An 18,320-nucleotide genomic window follows, 5' to 3' on the forward strand; every position below is an offset into this window, starting at 1 on the left:
GTCTGACCAATGTAAAAAAGAGCAGTATTATTAAATCCCTCAATCTACTTTTAGGGGAAGTGGGAAGGAGAGTATTTCCTGAAGTCCTTGAATTATTTAGTGTGGCCATTGATTTTGAAAATTCATTTCTGTCTTTGAGGATCTCTAAAAGCACAAGGAAATCCATGAAAATTGGTCAGTATCCCACAATATTGTGGAATATGTGGTAGGTGATGCATCCTTATGGTAAACTTCAATGATGGAATCAAATAGGATCCTTTCCCCCTCTTTCTCCCCATTCCAGCAATGCCCAAGTGGGTGGAAAAGCCCAAGGAGAGTCGTCTGGAAGAGGGTAAACCAGGCTATCTCCACTGTCTCAGTGAAGCTTCTCTGAAGCCCATTGTCAGCTGGTTTCGCAATGGCAATCCTGTTTCAGAGGTGAGACTTTTAATGCAATTTGTTGTTGCATTTTGCTATAACTTTATAGCTGTTGATTTCATAGAATCATAGTGTTAGGAAAGACCTTGTGTGCCATCCAGTCCAACCCTCTGCTAAGAAGCATTAACATTTCTTTCCATATCAGTGTGGATCACTTATGTGACTTGCTTTTGCTAAAAACATTCTTTTCCTCTTGGAGTTCTATTTAGTGTAGTTTTGCATCCTTAGAGGACCTTGGGCGTAATCTACAGTGATCCTTTCTACCATTTTGGTGGATTTTTTAAAAAATTGACTCTGCTCTGTTATTAAGTGGCCACAGGTTACTCCAAAGGTCATTGGAATAGAATAGGCATAAAATGTCTGTATTTTTTAGGGGGCTACTAAAGAGTGTAACGTGATGATGGAAAATCATAGCCTTACAGGACTGGACAGCATCAGAGCTGGGCCATTGACTTGAGATAAACCCCTTAAACCAAACAAGCTTTATTTTTGATTGATCAGTGGTTTCTTGAATGCATATACCAAGGATGTGTTTTGATTACTGTTGGTTGGTGGAGGGAACAAATGAGGAAAAATTTTCTCCTGATTTCCACATTCTGATCCCCCCCAACACACACACACACACCTAGAACAGAGCAATGAAAAGCTCAGTGTAACTTCTAAATATGTAAAAAAAAATTCCCCAAGTTTGCAAATTAATCTTGATTTTGTTGTACTTGGAGAAGAAAAATTACACACGTATGTGTAGCTGAGTGTGAATGCCACTGTCTGCATATCCCCTTCTGTTTCTGAATGCAAGCACATGTGTCTCATGTGTCTATATGTTCTGGGACCAGAACTGGAACTCACATATTTATGTCAGACTAAATTAAATTGGCAATGTGGCTCCCAGTTGGGATCTCAATTCCCTCTCTTATACACATGCTGAATTAAACCCTTGTGTGGTCTTGCAGTATAACGACTGAATGTATCTTGTGGTTTTTATATTTCTGGTTCCAACTGGCTTAATCCCATTATGCAATTAAACCCCTTTCATAAAAATTCAACAATAGGAAGACAAGCTGCAGCGTCTGACATAGTACTAAATAGGTTTTCGTTTGTAGTCTCAGTTTTAATCTCCTTCCTTCTCTGAGATGCTACGAGAAATGGAGCCTGTTCTTGCTGTTGCGGACAAGAAGGAACTAGAACCTAATTGTTAGTGAAGAGTGAGTCTGCCAGGTGGAAAGGGGCACCTGAGGTTCTTTGAATTCTGCCTGCGGGCATGGAGCTGCTGCCAGCATTTGTGCTGTTTTCTGTAAAGCACTCCCTCAGCTTTCTGTGTCATGTCTTTTGAGGTAAAAGGTACAGATTTGGGGGGAGGGGTGGATGGGGTTGTTCTCATCTTTTCTGCCATTCTCTTTGAAGTAGATCAGGGATAGTCTAAATTGCTGATGAACCGTGGATTTGAAACAGTGTCAGTGTAGTTAAAAATGTTTACGTGAAATCTTTTTACAAACTCCAGGAAAAGAGATTCCACTTTTAAACATTACGAAAAACTTCCTGACTGTAAGACCTTTTTACAGTGGAATATGTTATTGTCTGGGAATTCAGTGGAGTCTCCTTCCCTGCAGGTTTTTAAACAGAGGCTGGATGGCCATCTGTTGGGAATGCTCTGATTGTGCATTTCTGCATGGCAGAATGGATTTGGGCTGTGGTCTCTTCCTTATTCTAAATCTGCAGTATTCAGTATGGTTGTAGTGGTAAGAGTGCCTAATGTTGCAAAATATTTGGAGATTTGTATTTGGTGACCTTGGGCAAGTCATACATTTTCATCCTTGAAGAAAGGCAAGAGCAAACCTATTTTGAATCAATCTTGCCACAAAAAACCCATTTATTTATTTCATATCAAAAGCATTTCATAAATAAGTATAAAACTGATAAAAATGGAAGGAGCACAAGTGGCTAATTTTTTTAACCAAAAATGGGCAACAACATCCGTATTGTCTGTAGCATTAAACAATTCTTCCTTTGTACATGAGGCAAACCCAAAAGCATTGCTTTTAAACAAAAACCCTATGATAGGATGACCATACGTCTTGAAGGCAAAAAAAGAGAAAATCAACTAGTCCAACTGTTGTCGATGACTGCCAGAAACATTTTAGAGCATAATTTGTTCAAAATCACCTCTCAAACGGATTCTTTTTGCTTGAGAACTTGAAAACCAACATGAGTCAGGTCTTTGCTATTTTCGTCTCTGGCAGGATTCCCGCTTTGAAATTGCTGAGAATGGGACACTCCGTATTAACAGCGTGGAAGTGTATGATGGAACAGTATTCAAGTGTGTGAGCAGCACTCCAGCCGGGAGTATTGAGGAACAAGCACGGGTGTATGTCCTGGGTAGGTCTATTGACCTGATTGACATTGCATTATCTGCCTGATGGTCTGGCCTGCATCCTCCCCACCCCACATCTACTCCTGGGATACCTTGAGAATGGGAATTTGTGCAGATCATTGGACTTCTCTTAGCCCAAACTGTTTGTGTGGCTCACAAAGAGAGAGTTCTGTTGCAAGAGACCTAAGCATTTATTGCTTCCGCAGCACTTTCTTGCAGGTTCATGTCTCTGACTGAGCAATTTTTATTTCAGAGAAGCTGAAGTTTACTCCTCCTCCTCAGCCACTGCAGTGTGTTGAGTTTGATAAAGAGGCCACTGTATCCTGCTCAGCCACAGGACGGGAAAAACCTACAATCCAGTGGATTAAATCTGGTAAGTAGGAATGCTGAAAAGGCTTAAAATGTATGAGGGAGAGGCTGCTTACTGTATAGTTTATTAATAGATTTTGCAAGGGAAGGTGTCTCTCAGCATTCAGCTTTTTGTGGAGAGGTCCACGCCAGGTACTTTGCATTTTGCCGGTTTGTGCTATCTGTAATTATGACAATAGCACTTTGTGTTTATTCTGATCATTTTTGTCATCTTTCATTGATTAAAAATTAAACAAAGAATTAAGATTATTGATTAAAACTAATTTCTAAATTATAAAGATTTCCATGTGCAAAGAACTGTCAGGGATGAGGAACTATAGTGAACCTTCCCAGGGATCTATGGAGCATTGCCCCCAGTGCATGCCCTGTGCCCTGAACTATGCAATACCTTTTCTTAGTTTTTTTTTTATACCAGCAGTATCCCTCTGCATTTTTAGTGTGTGTTTGTGAGAGAGAATGGGATTTGGGAGCGGGGAGGCATAACAGAATTTGATCATTTTTGGGGACAGGGCAGAATTGCTTTCTTCCCTCCGTAGGGGGCATGAAAGGTCCCAGTCCTTTCTCTCTTTAGGAGATGTTCCAGGGCCAGTTATCCAGGGGAACACACTTCCTCATTTTAGCCACATAGTACTTAGTTTTGAATCAGCCATTTATAATCTGCTGTTAAATGACCTCTCTGCTCCTCTACACAGATGGGAGCAGCCTCCCAAATTGGGTCCATCACAGTGGTGGAAACCTACACTTCCAAAAAGTGACAAGGAATGATGCTGGAAACTATACTTGTATTGCTTCCAACAGTCCACAAGGAGAGATAAGAGCAACAGTCCAGCTCACAGTCGCAGGTAAGCATGGGGTAGAACTTGGGATTACCAATATGCAAATCACTGAGCTAAAATGGTGCTCTCATACTGCTCTCAGTCCCAATTGATTATCAGATTGAAAGTGGCTATTCAGAAGCTTCTAGTTGCAAGCTATTTTAGAGGGGGGGGGGGGAAACCCAGTGGTTTTGTCTTTGACATCTCCAGATACAGCTGGGATATCCTAAAGACTGTCTGCTAGTCATTGCAAATACATTGCTATTCTAGATGGCTCAGTACTCTGACATAGCTGAAGGCAACTCCCTGTGAACCCATGACAGAGGTTGATTTTAACCAGACTTCACAGATCAGAGGGTAACAGTAGGCAAAAGAGCTGCTAGACAATCTCCCATAAAGCACATAGCCTTCTTTGATCTTCATGTCAGTACTGTGAAATTCAGCATTTACTATAACCATGATGTAGATCAGTGGTTGTCAGTCTGGGGGTCCCCAGATGTTTTGGCCTTCAACTCCCAGAAATCCTAACAGCTGGTAAACTGGCTAGGATTTCTGGGAGTTGTAGGCCAAAACACCTGGGGACCCACAGGTTGAGAACCATTGGTGTAGATGCAGTCATAAACAGAGAAAAACATCAAAAGTGTGACCCACTCAAGACCAAAGCTGTTGGCAGCAGCTCTCACTTTACAGCCCAATGTGGACTGTTCACAAAAGAAAAAAATAATATACAATTTTGGTTTGTGAAGGAAGGAAGGCATCATTCCTTTCCATGGGAAGTCTGGTAGACCACCTCTCGGTGTGTCACAGCAACAACGAGAATTCTGTAATACAGGTATATAGACGTAGTCGGTTTGAAATTGCTGAATATTTTTATTTAGGCAGGTCTTTGGCTCTTAATTCATGCGGCAGAAAGGTGTTATAATATTGTGTGGTGTCCTTTCAGCTTTTTAAGTTGTTGTTTAAATGCATTTTTAATTGTTTTTAACTATGTGGTTTTATGATAATGTTTTGATTTTTTTAAAAAAAACAACCCAGAATTTGTATAATATAGGTTTGGTTGTTTTAATTTGTGGTGAGCTACCTTGGATCTTTTAATGGGAGAAAGATGGGAAATAAATAAACAGCATACGTGTGTCCCAGAACTCATCAAACTGGCCAGGCTAGCTGGAGTATTGTCAAAACTCTTGTCTAAACTCAGATATGGATATCTTAGCCAGTTCTTTTTCAACTTCAGATATCCTATCCTCCTCAGGTTAAACAAGAAAGAGACACCAGAGTCCATGTGCTGTGTTAAGGTTTCTCTTTTCTCTCCCTTGTAGTCTTTATTAGCTTTAAGCTGAAGCCAGATGACACAACTGTATATCCAGGACACACAGCTATGTTCCAGTGCCAAGCTGAGGGTGACCCCATGCCACACATCCAGTGGAAAGGGAAGGACAGGATTGTGGAGCCTGACAAATTCTTACCCAGGTATGTCCCTGTTCCCTCTCAAATTAGCCTGACTTAAAGTCTCTTTATGCTACCACTGTCCAAAGACACCCAAGTAACCATAAAGCAGTTACTTTGAATTCTTCCTTTGCTAGAGTTGAATCTTTATAATAGAACTCAGTTTCTAATACAATAAAAATTATGTGCCATGTTTTGCCAATGTACATTTATATATATTTTTCTGGGGAAAGGTCTAAGAGCTTTCATCAGATTTCTCAAAGGGATCCTATGACTCAAAACATGGTAGGAAATACTGTCCTAAAGGATTCCTGTGAAGTTGGGGCAGATATAAATGTTCTGTGAGATTCCAGTCAACCCTCCACATTTTCTGGTGTTAGGGGCACAAGACTCTTGTGACAGTAGAAAACCTCAAGTTAAAAAAAAATCACTGTTTCTACCTGAGAGAATGCCTTTCTAGGACCCTCTAGGTCTACCAGCACAACTCCATAGTCAACATATACCAGAAGCTGACAATAGAATTGCTCTTGGTGACCTTGAGATTTCTAGAAAGGCATTCTCTCAGAAAAATAGGTTTTCTTTCTTGGAACTGGTAGGGCCTCCAATACGATTCTGATCAATTTCTGGTGGAAACTGACTTTAGAATCACATTGGAGAACCTAGAGATTCCCAGAGATAACATTTTTAATCATATCTGCAAACAATCAAATCCACAAATGTCAAACCTGCAGATGTGGCGGTCTGACTATATCCTGTTGTGTCTTTTGCTCAGATGGGTCGTACTTAGAAGCTTCAAGCAGGTACTATACATAGTATTCTCTTCATATTTTAAGTTTACACATGTTGGTGATTTTATGCTGAATTCTCAAATCTTGAAGTCAGTATCCTAAATGTAAGCACCGGGATTGTGGCTCAGCTGGCTGAGTGTCAGCTGTATTAAGATCACTCTGACCAAAAGGTCATGAGTTCGAGGCCAGCCCGGGCTGGAGTGGGTGTCCAGCCATTGTGTAGCCCATTGTCGACCTTTGCAACCCGAAAGACAGTTGCATCTGTCAAGTAGGAAAATAAGGTACCACCTTGAAGTGTGGGAGACTGAATTTAACTAATTTATGAGGCCATAAAGAAAGAAGACTCCGGGGAATGTGGAATGCGGAAGAACTTCATCGGTGTCGCTGATGGACGATGAAAAGCAGCAGCTCCCCTGGCGGCCAGAAAAAAGTTAAATAGCCTTGGTGTATTTGTCTATATTTGTTGTCTGTCAAACTGGCATTGAATGTTTGCCATATATGTGTTTACTGTAATCCGCCCTGAGTCCCCTGCGGGGTGAGAAGGGCGGAATATAAGAACTGTAAATAAATAAATAAAATAAATAAATAAGCGTGAAAAAGAATCAGAAGTGAATGCGTAATATTTTTTCTATTGCACTTTATTGCTGTGTGCATTCAAATTGTTTCAAACTTACAGCAAGCCTATGGTAGCCTATCATGGAATTTCTTGGCAAGATTTGATCAGAGGGGGGTTGCCTTTGCTGTCCTCTGATGTTGAGAGAGAGTGGCTTTCCCAAGGTCACCCAGTGAGCTTCCTTGACTGAGCAAAGATTCAAACCCTGGCCTCCAACATCAAAGCCCAATTCTCAAACCCCTGTTCCTCTGTCTTACCTTTCTCTCCTCTCCCCATGCTTCTCTTGCCTCCTGTGCTTTTAGGGTTGGGGAGGGGCTACCTCTTTCCCCCTTTTAGTCATCTCCAAGCCTTTAAGATCTTCTGCCTGCCATTCTTTAGCTTTCTTTGTTTCTATGTTTGGGAAAAGAGGCACTCCCTGCCCTGTGGCAACTCTCTCCCCAGTTGCAAACACAATAGGCAGGCAATTAAAGGATCATCTCATTGTTAGAAGTGTAGGCCACAATAACCAGTTTTTAGAATTGATTAAACAGCCAAGCAGATGCATATAGAGCATGCTTCAGAGTCATACAAGGGAGAGAGAAGGCCTCTTACTAGTAGTATTGCTCATGCTTCATATTTGCAAGCATTCAAGTTCACTCTCTGGCATCTTATTTTCAGCAAGAAAATAGTGAATGTATTTTACCCTCAAACTGTAAAGAACAAGCGTTGCTTGTCTGGTTTAAGTTATATGAATTGGAATAAATTATGCTAATAGAATTATATTTGCATTGTGTTTTTTTTAACATGGCATGGAATAGTTTTTGATCCATTTCTTTTTCTGACCTAAATTTTTAAGATTTCACAATTTAGAAACTTTTTGGGAAACAAAAACTAGAGATTAAGATTTCTTCAAAGTTAAAAGTATTTAAAAGCTAAAGAAAAGCTAGGCAATTTTTTTAAAGGAAAGCCTGAGTGTTTACAGCCTTTGCAAATAAATCCAGGTCATGCCGCATTCTATATCTCCACACATTTTTGGATGAGATGGCAGAAATATTTGTTTGGGCTGTTGCTACGTTTACTGAGAGTTGTCCAGGGTTTTTTTTGGGAGACTGGATGCCATGAACTTGCACCCTATTCTTAACCTTTTGTTTTATTTTGGAATAATTTTCATATTGTTTACTTGTACTCTGCTTTTGACTCATTGCTGTATTTAGGTCTAAGAAGGCCCTGCCTTCAGTTATCCGTCTGGGTTAATGGCTAGGAGGCAGGGTTGGGAAAAGAAAGGGCTTGTTTTTCACTGTAAAGTTTGCTTTGGCTGGCTTTTTTATGTAACCTGAGGCTGATTTTCTGCAGAAGCTCTTCGATGATGGAGGTGGATTCTGCTTGTAAAACAGTGCCTTGGGTTATCTAGATTGGTTGACTGATTGAGCGGGCGATTCTACCACGATTCCTTGCCAATTTCCTATTCTACCATGATTCCTTCCCTGTTCTTTCTTGCAGGATCCAAATTATGGCCAATGGCTCTCTGGTAATATATGATGTCACCACTGAGGATTCTGGCAAATATACTTGCATTGCAGGCAATAGTTGCAACATCAAACATCATGAAGCTTTTCTCCATGTTGTGGGTAAGAGATCATACATTTTTATGCTGCTCAGTTGCTGCCTTTTGAATTTAAGCAAATGGCCTCTGTGGGAAGATTTCTGCATTTCTCAGAATCTCGAAGAAGCAAATATGAGGCAGTAGGGTGAAAATATGCCATATCCCTATATGTGAGTTTCCCTAACCCAGCCGCCTTCGCATGTCTTTAATTTCAGTCAATCCAGTGGTGCAGGAAGCGATGAGCATTGTAATCCAACATATCTGGAAGCTTCTAGATTGGATAAGACTGGTTTATTTTGGTAGCCATTAGTTTGAAGTAGCCCAGGATATTTTATAAGGTTTGCTTCTAATTATGCCAATTAGTTCCTTTAATTATCCAAGACTGAGAAGCTTCCTAGTTTATATCCTCTTGACATGGCATCACATGATGCCATTGCTGATTTGATGGAGGGACGGTTCTCAGATTAATTCTATAATCAGAAGAAGCAAACAAAAAGTTTGGTGCCTCTCCCCACCCACCACCCCCAGATTCACATTTTTCAGAAACCACAGGTTGTTATGTCCCATATTAGTAAAATTTAGTGATGTGAATTTGGTGGGTGTGTTCATGTTGCTGCTATTTAATAATATGGGGTATGATTGTGTTTTCCACATCCATTGCAGATCCTGGAACCAAATCCCTGCGGATATGGCAAACCCATTGTTTATCAGGTTGTAACATTAGGAACAACTTCCTAATTCTGAGAGCTGTTCAGCAGTGGAACTCTCTGCCCCGGAGTGTAGCGGAGGCTCTTTTTTGGAGGCTTTTAAAGAGAAGATGGATGGATGGCTGTTGGGTGTGCTTTGAATGTGACTTTCCTGCTTCTTGGTAGGGGGTTGGACTGGATGGCCCATGAGGTCTCTTCCAACTCTTTGACTCTATGTGGTGGAGGCTCCTTCTTTGGAGGGTTTTAAACAGAGGCTGGATGGCCATCTATCAGGGGTATTTTGAATGCAATTTTCTTGCTTCTTGGAAGGGGGTTGGGCATGAGATTGCCCACGACGTTTCTTTCAACTCTATGATTGTATGATATGTTCTACATAGTCTGCTTGTACACATTGCTATGACAAGAGGGCAATATTTTGTTCCTTTCTCTCATGTAAATTTGGCCTCTTAACTTCCAGACAAACCCATGACAGAGCGGGGTGATGCATCCAACACCCACACTCCCTATAAAATGATCCAGACCATAGGGCTGTCTGTTGGTGCTGCAGTGGCATACATCATCATTGTGCTGGGCCTCATGTTTTACTGCAAAAAGAGAAGAAAAGCCAAGAGGCTAAAGAAGCAGCCCGAGGGAGAGGAGCCAGAGATGGAGTGCCTGAATGGTAAGATACAGTGTCATGAACCTAGCCAGGAATGGAATTAAAGTCTGTTGCATTCTGTATAAAGCGCTTGTGATAAAAGATGAATGAATGGTTTTTTTCTGGTTTTACTGCGGAAGAAGTGAGGCGTGCACCTCTATCTGAAATAGTGAAGGATTAAGTAGGAGAAATGAAGTAAATCAAGGGATGATGCTGTAGAGATTATAGATGAAGAATAAACCAATAGGTCTGAACCGCATCCCTCCAAAGATTTCTTAAAGGTTTCAAATATAACATTTCTGGTGTCTTAAAGCCTGTAATCTGAACCTAAAACTGGACCTAGAGAGTTAGAAAGTAGTAATTTCTACACTGAATTTTAAGGGATTGTGGAGATTTCAACATGACATCTCAATTTATTATTGCAGTTGTTAAATGCCTTCCAGTAATTTACAATGAAAAAGTTATTCTAAGGCAAACCTAACACGGTTTCACAAGAGGTTTGTGTTCACCCTCCTCTGAGACGTAGGCCATCTGCACTAACGATTTCATGCACTTCGAAGCTAGACAACAAACATCTATAAAAGCATGCGAAAGAAAACCCTTAGTGAACATCAGTGCTCTGTGGTTTATGTAATTAGTATACAGACTTCAAGTTGGTTCTGGGATTTCCTGTGTAATTATCTACACAGTCATGCCACTTTGTTCAATACCGGTGTGAAACTGACTTAAGTGGTCAATGTAGATGTGCCTCGAGAGAGTGCAACTTGCCAAAGGTCATGCGATTGCTTTTCCTGCCTGAGCAGGGATTTGAACTCTGGTCTTCCAGAGTCCTAATCAAGCACTCAAAACACTTTACTCACACTGGCTTCAAATACCTTTTATTAGCTCAACCAAAAGAACACAAAGACATATGCAAACTTCAGAGATTTCCAGAATGCTTTGAGTCACGTTAAGCCAGGTGTTATAAAAAAAAAACCCACAAATGTTTGGGGAGTCATGATGAAAGTGAGAGAGGGGGCAGAAACCTGACTTGGGGGCTTCCAGTCATATTGTCTGCTTAATGTTTTGAAATGTAATTGATGAGGAGGAGACTCTATAGCCATTCAAATGAGGCTTTATCAGGCAGTATTAAGTTTAACTGAGAATTGCCCCTAGGCATACTGCAAACAAAGCACAGAAAGTTAGACCTTCCATTTAAAAATATTTAATCCAAGTGTAAATTTAGGCTCACAGGCGTCTTTTATCAGTGGAAGATTGAGCAACTTAACAAGGCAGGAGACCATTTTATATGTTAGGCATAGTTAAATAGTCAACAGAACACAAATAATTATGTGGTGGCCCCGCGGCTATGGAACGCCCTGCCCTTGGAGGTAAGATCAGCCCCTTCATTGATGGCATTCCGAAGAACATTGAAGACCTGGATGTTCAAGCAGGCATTTGGTTAACTCAATGCAAAGAATGGTAATTGACTAAAGGACTGGCAATATGACGACGAACAGGATCACGTTTTTAGTTAAGAGCTGAACTGGATTGGTTATTGATGTATAAATTGTGTTTTTATGTTTTTTATGCTTTTAACTGTATATTGTTGACTGTTATATTATGCTGTAAACCGCGTTGAGTCGCCGGCTAGGCTGAGAAACGGCGGTATATAAGTATTTAAATAAATAAAATAAATAAATAAATAAATACCTTATGGTTGGAAAGGAAGAGAATGTCAGTCCTTTGAATTATTTAAAATTGTCTTTTAGTACATGATTTCACTGCTTGAAAAGATACATTTAGTCACCAGAAACAAAGGTAGAAATGATTGCCATAAGAAAAAAAAAAGTATATTGTAACTCCAAAAAAGAATGCACTTCGATTAACCTAACATTGTGGCATAAGGGGATGCATCCTCTTATGTGCTAAAAAAAGGAAGATGAGTTAAAGAGTAAAAATAGATAGGCAGTTCTGGAAATGAGGAGATGTAAGGGGAGATTTCCCTAAGGAACAGAAGTATGGTTAGAATGTTATTTTAACACACATGTTGTTGTTCATTCGTTCAGTCGTCTCCGACTCTTCGTGACCTCATGGACCAGCCTACGCCAGAGCTCCCTGTCGGCCGTTACCACCCCCAGCTCCCTCAAGGTCAGTCCAGTCACTTCAAGGATGCCATCCATCCATCTTGCCCTTGGTCGGCCCCTCTTCCTTTTGCCTTCCACTTTCCCCAGCATAATTGTCTTCTCTAGGCTTTCCTGTCTCCTCATGATGTGGCCAAAGTACTTCAACTTTGTCTCTAATATCTTTCCCTCCAGTGAGCAATCGGGCTTTATTTCCTGGAGGATGGACTGGTTGGATCTTCTCGCAGTCCAAGGGACTCTCAGCACTTTCCTCCAACACCACAGCTCAAAAGCATCGATCTTCCTTCGCTCAGCCTTCCCTAAGGTCCAGCTCTCACATCCGTAGGTTACTACAGGGAATACCATGGCTTTGACTAGGCGGATCTTTGTTGCCAGTCTGATGTCTCTACTCTTCACTATTTTATCGAGACTGGACATTGCTCTCCTCCCAAGAAGTAAGCGTCTTCTGATTTCCTGGCCACAGTCTGCATCTGCAGTAATCTTTGCACCTAGAAATACAAAGTCTGTCATGGCCTCCACGGTTTCTCCCTCTATTTTCCAGTTGTCAGTCATTCTTGTTGCCATAGTCTTGGTTTTTTTGACGTTTAGCTGCAACCCGGCTTTTGCGCTTTCTTCTTTCACCTTGATTAGAAGGCTCCTCAGCTCCTCCTCGCTTTCGGCCATCAGAGTGGTGTCATCTGCATATCTGAGGTTGTTAATGTTTCTTCCAGCAATTTTCACCCCAGCTTTGCATTCATCCAGCCCCGCACATCGCATGATGTGTTCTGCATACAAGTTAAAAAGGTTGGGTGAGAGTATGCAGCCTTGCCGTACGCCTTTCCCAATCTTGAACCAGTCTGTTGTTCCGTGGTCAGTTCTGACTGTTGCTACTTGGTCCTTGTACAGATTCCTCAGGAGAGAGACAAGGTGGCTTGGTATGCCCATCCTACCAAGAACTTGCCACAATTTATTATGATCCACACAGTCAAAGGCTTTAGAATAGTCAATGAAGCAGAAGTAGATGTTTTTCTGAAACTCCCTGCCTTTCTCCATTATCCAGCGGATATTGGCAATCTGGTCTCTCGTTCCTCTGCCTTTTCTAAACCCAGCTTGAACATCTGGCAACTCTCGCTCCATGTATTGCTGGAGTCTTCCTTGCAGGATCTTGAGCATTACCTTACTGGCATGAGAAATAAGGGCCACTGTACGGAAGTTTGAGCAGTCTTTCGCATTTCCCTTTTTTGGTATGGGGATATAAGTTGATTTTTTCCAGTCTGATGGCCATTCTTGTGTTTTCCATATTTGCTGGCAAATGGCATGCATCACCTTGACAGCATCATCTTTTAAGATTTTAAACAGTTCAGCTGGGATCCCGTCGTCTCCTGCTGCCTTGTTGTTAGCAATGCTTCTTAAGGCCCATTCAACCTCACTCCTCAGGATGTCTGGTTCTAATTCATTCACCACACTGTCAAAGCTATCCTCGGTATTATTATCCTTCCTATACAGATCTTCTGTATAGTCTCGCCACCTTCTCTTGATCTCTTCAGCTTCTGTTAGGTCCCTGCCATCTTTGTTTCTTATCATACCAATTTTTGCCTGAAATTTACCTCCAATGTTTCTAATTTTCTGGAAGAGGTCTCTTGTCCTTCCTATTCTGTTGTCTTCTTCCACTTCCATGCATTGCTTATTTAAAAATAGTTCCTTATCTCTTCTGGCTAACCTCTGGAATTGCGCATTTAACTGGGCATATCTCCCCTTTTCACTGTTTCCTTTTGCTTTCCTCCTTTCTTGGGCTACTTCCAGTGTCTCAGCAGACAACCATTTTGCCTTCTTGGTTTTCTTTTTCTTTGGAATGTACTTCGTTGCCGCCTCCTGAACAATGTCGCGGACTTCTGTCCATAGTTCTTCTGGGGCTCTGTTTACTAAATCTAGTCCTTCAAATCTGTTCTTCACTTCCACTGTATATTCGCTAGGAATGTTAGTGAGATCATATCTAACTGGTCTGTGTATTTTCCCTGATCTCTTTAGTTTTATTCTAAATTGGGCAATAAGAAGTTCGTGATCTGAGCTACAGTCAGCCCCAGGTCTTGTTTTCACCGACTGGATGGATGTCCTCCACCTTTGGCTGCAAAGGATGTAGTCAATCTGATTTCGGTGTTGACCATCTGGTGAGGTCCATGTATAAAGCCGTCTTTTAGGTTGTTGGAAGAGAGTATTCGTTATACACAGCGAGTTTTCCTGGCAGAATTCTATCAGCCTGCGTCCCGCTTCATTTTGTTCTCCCAGACCATGCTTGCCTGTGATCCCAGTTGTCATTTGACTTCCCACCTTGGCATTCCAGTCTCCTGTAATGAAAATAATGTCTCTTTTTGGTGTATTATCCAGTAGGTCCTGCAGATCCTCATAGAACTGATCTACTTCTGCTTCTTCAGCAGCTGTGGTTGGGGCGTATATTTGGATCACTGTGATGTTGAAAGGCTTTCCTTGCACTCGAATTGAGATCATTCTGTCATTTTTTGGGTTGTATCCAAGCACCGCTTTAGCGAATTTCTTATTAATTATGAAGGCTACTCCATTTCTTCGATGTTCCTCTTGTCCGCAGTAGTAGATCTGGTGGTCATCTGATGTGAAGTGGCCCATTCCAGTCCATTTCAGTTCGCTGACCCCCAGAATGTCTATCTTTAGTCTTGACATCTCACCAATAACAACATCCAATTTGCCCTGGCTCATAGATCTTACATTCCAGGTTCCTATGGTGTGTTGATCTTTAGAGCATCGGATTCGTCGTTCGCCTCCAGTACCGTCGGCCGCTAGCCTTCCTTTCGGCTTTGAGCTAGCTGCGTCATCACATCTGGGGCTAGTTGAGCTTATCCTCTGCTCCTCCCCAGTAGCATTTTGGCCATCTTCCGACCTGGGAGTCCCATCTTCCAATGGCATACCGACATATCTCTGGTTGTACTGGTCCATTTAGTTTTCTTGGCAAGGATACTGGGGTGGTTTGCCGTTGCCTTCCCCAGGGATCACGCTTGGTCTGACCTCTCTGCCACGACCGTCCCGTCTTGGGTGGCCCTTCACGGTTTCGCTCATGACATCATTGAGGTGCTCAAGCTCCAGCGCCCCGACAAGGCGGTGATCCTTTGCTGGAGTTTAACACACATACACCCTCCAAATCTCATCAGTAAACTTGGGAAATCATGCATAGATCATGCATAGATTAAAGCTGCCAGAAATACTCACATATTCATGCAAGATCCTCAGTTCCTCCAGTTTCTTGTATTCTGCATTGGAAGCTGAATGTTAACCTGGATGGACAACCTGCCTAATTAGTGCTTGACTAATCACATGCCCCAAGTGTGCCGTTTTCTGTTTTGGAGGGCATAAAGCCACTCTTGGCTGCTGAAGGCTGCCCTTTACAGCTTATTGTCCTCCTTTGGTTGTAATAAAAGACCCCATAATAATTTGGATTAATTGGAAATAATTAATCTTGCTCTGCAAATAACTTTTGAAAATCTCATAGTAATCAGGCTTAATTGGAAGTAATTAATTCAATTGCTTCCTTGGCAAGACGTAATGTAGATTACCTTAGTGCTGGTCTTGGGGGCTATTTAATGCTTCTCCGGCTTTGCGGATAAACTGCAAGAAATAATATCTCTGTGTAAAGAGGGGTACCGCTTCTCTCCTGGCTGGTCTCTCTGGTTTGCTCTCTTTGCTTTGCCAACTTGAAATCTGTCTATTCCTCAGAGAATGTAACTGTTTCACTGAACTGTGTGGTTTTATTGCCCTCTAGCGACAAGGAGAAGCTGTTTTGCAAGAAGTAGTTTTGCCAGGAAATAAAGCCCTGACTTCGAAAGGCTAATAGTTGTGACATTTTCAAATCCCAAACTTAAGATACAAAATGCACAGGAGGTGGTCTTTTTTAAAGCCCATGTTTTTCTTTCAGGGGGCACACTGATGCAAAATGGACAGACTACAGCTGAGATCCAGGAAGAAGTCGCTCTGAACAATCTCGGCAGCAGCTCTGCAGCCAGCAAGAGGCACAGTGCTGGTGATAAGATGCACTTCCCTCGCTCCAATCTTCAGACAATCACTCCTCTGGGTATGCATCACTTTACTCTCTGTTAATTCAGTCAGGGCAGGCTAGCTCACCTGATACTACCATGGTCCTCTAGTGTGGCTCTTCCTTGGCCCTTCACACATGTCCACAAAAATTAATCTCAACCTTCTCTTCATGGACCAGTTCTGGTATAATGCTTTTGTAAGGCTCTGATCTGATTTTGGACAGGGAGAGGAAATCCCTAGTTTAAGTTTTGTTCAGTCACTTAAATTTGCTTATGCTAAATCAAATAACATGCAGTCTGACCCCACTATCCATGTGGGATACATTCCTGGCCAGATCATAGTTACCCAAAACCACAGATATGAGCGAATTCCATTAAATTGTTTAACCTCTGGGCCTAGCATACCATAGAATTATGGTGGAGGACCTAAATATTACTAGAGAAGTTATTATTATGAATAATTCTGGCTTTAGTGAATATCCAAGTGCAATATTCAGATATGAAGCTTGTGTTCTGCAGGGTTGTTGTGTATGTGCTGTGAAGTATAGCAGCCAGGTCTCCTCTCTTTTCAGGAAAAGGGGAATTTGGAGAAGTCTTCCTGGCCAAGGCAAAAGGCATTGAAGACAGTGAAACTGAGGTGCTTGTTCTGGTCAAGAGTCTCCAGACTAGGGATGAACAACTGCAGCTGGACTTCAGGCGAGAATTTGAGATGTTTGGCAAACTGAACCACAGCAATGTGGTGCGACTTCTTGGCCTGTGTCGGGAAGCGGAACCTCACTATATGATTCTGGAATATGTGGATCTGGTAAGAGAACCTTCCATGTTTGCAAGAGATATTTTTGTTTGATTTTATATCAGTTGAATCCGGGCTGTCATCTCTCCTGGCAAAGGCCAGGAAGAGAATCAATTAGATCAGTGGTTCTCAACCTTCCTAATGCCATGGCCCCTTAATACAGTTCTTCATGTTGTGGTGACTCCCAACCATAAAATTATTTTTGCTGCTACTTCATAACTGTAATTTTGCTACTGTTATGAACCATAAGGTAAATATCTGATATGCAGGATGTATTTTCATTCACTGGACCAAATTTAGCACAAATACCCGATACGCCCAAATCTGAATACTCGTGGGGTTGGGGGTGGGTTGATTTTGTCATTTGGGAGTTGCAGTTGCTGGGATTTATAGTTAACCTGCAAAGAGCATGCTAAACCCAGCCCACAATGGATCTGCACCAAACTTGGCACACTACCTACATGGCCAACATTGAATATTCATGGGGTTGGGAGGGGGGCTGTTTTTGAGTTCTGGGAGTTGTAGTTCACCGCCACTCAGAGCACTCTGTACCAAACTGATAATGGAACTAATAAACTTGCTGCATATACCCAACATTCCAAACTTCAAATACTGGTGGGGTTTCTAGGGGACAGACCTCATAGGTTGGGAATTATAGTTCACCCATATTGACAGAGCCGTGTGCACTCAACTGATGGATCGGGACCAAACTTGGCACAAATACTCCATATAACCAACTTTGAAAACTGGTGGGGTTTGGGGGAACTGACCCAACATGGTGGTAATTGTAGTTCTCCCTGCATCCAGATAACCCTGTAACCCGCATTGATGATGGGTCTAAACCAAACTGGGCACACAGACCCAACGTGGCCAACTGTGAATACAGGCAGGGTTTGGGGGGATTGACATTGCCATGTGAGAGTTGTAGTTCATCCACATCCTTATGCATTTTCTAATGGAAGCATTAATAAAAAAAACAAAAGTAAAGACAGACTCTTTCCTAATAAATAGTGTTACAATTACCTAAGATGCTTCTGCTGCTGCTCCTCTCTCAATCCCACATCATGCGGGCACTTTTCCTGGTGCCTTGAAGGGACTCGCTGGCGTGAGCCTCCCTCCAGCCTTACACGCTCTCCCTCACCATGCATTCACACCACGCTGCCATGCACCGAGCACGCCTGCTCTCCCCTCCGTGCTTGGAGTCTCAGAATCAGCCCCTCCCCTTGGTTGAGTGGCCAGCCAATCACAAGAGGAGGAGGACTTTGGGTGAGGGGATTCACCGTCTGTTTCCAAGAAGGAAGAGGAGAGGCAGTGAGATTTTCAGCCTTCTCTGCCAAAGGGGTTCCTAAGACAATCAGAAATAATATGTTTTCTGATGGTCTTTGGCAACATCCCTGACACCCCCTTGTGACCCTCCCCCCAGGAGTCTTGACCCCCAGGTTGAGAAACGCTGATTTAGATCGACACAGTTGTCAGCAAAAGGCCTTGGGTAAAACTGGATACACAACAGAGATATGTCTCTTTGAGTGATGTTTCCAATTGTGATGCTTTTGTTGTTAACTTGGGAAGCAGCTTAAATAGCAGCTTAGAAGTTCTTCCCCTTTAGACTAGAACCTGAATTA

General features: G+C 42.1%; 1 protein-coding gene across 5 annotated transcripts in view; it reads left to right on the plus strand.

The window, feature by feature from the left end:
• Nucleotides 1-18,320, plus strand: part of PTK7 (protein tyrosine kinase 7 (inactive)) — a 124,567-nt gene that overhangs the window by 102,038 nt on the left and 4,209 nt on the right. For all 5 annotated transcript variants that reach the window (XM_060754430.2, XM_060754431.2, XM_067463482.1 and 2 more), the window contains exons 8-16: nt 284-417; nt 2,658-2,793; nt 3,042-3,161; nt 3,850-3,999; nt 5,292-5,442; nt 8,299-8,426; nt 9,566-9,769; nt 15,788-15,943; nt 16,478-16,710. In XM_060754430.2, coding sequence (XP_060610413.2) covers nt 284-417; nt 2,658-2,793; nt 3,042-3,161; nt 3,850-3,999; nt 5,292-5,442; nt 8,299-8,426; nt 9,566-9,769; nt 15,788-15,943; nt 16,478-16,710 — 1,412 coding nt within the window. The remainder of the gene's footprint in view (nt 1-283; nt 418-2,657; nt 2,794-3,041; nt 3,162-3,849; nt 4,000-5,291; nt 5,443-8,298; nt 8,427-9,565; nt 9,770-15,787; nt 15,944-16,477; nt 16,711-18,320) is intronic.

This window comes from Anolis sagrei, chromosome 1 (assembly GCF_037176765.1).
Source record: "Anolis sagrei isolate rAnoSag1 chromosome 1, rAnoSag1.mat, whole genome shotgun sequence".
NCBI lineage: Eukaryota > Metazoa > Chordata > Lepidosauria > Squamata > Dactyloidae > Anolis > Anolis sagrei.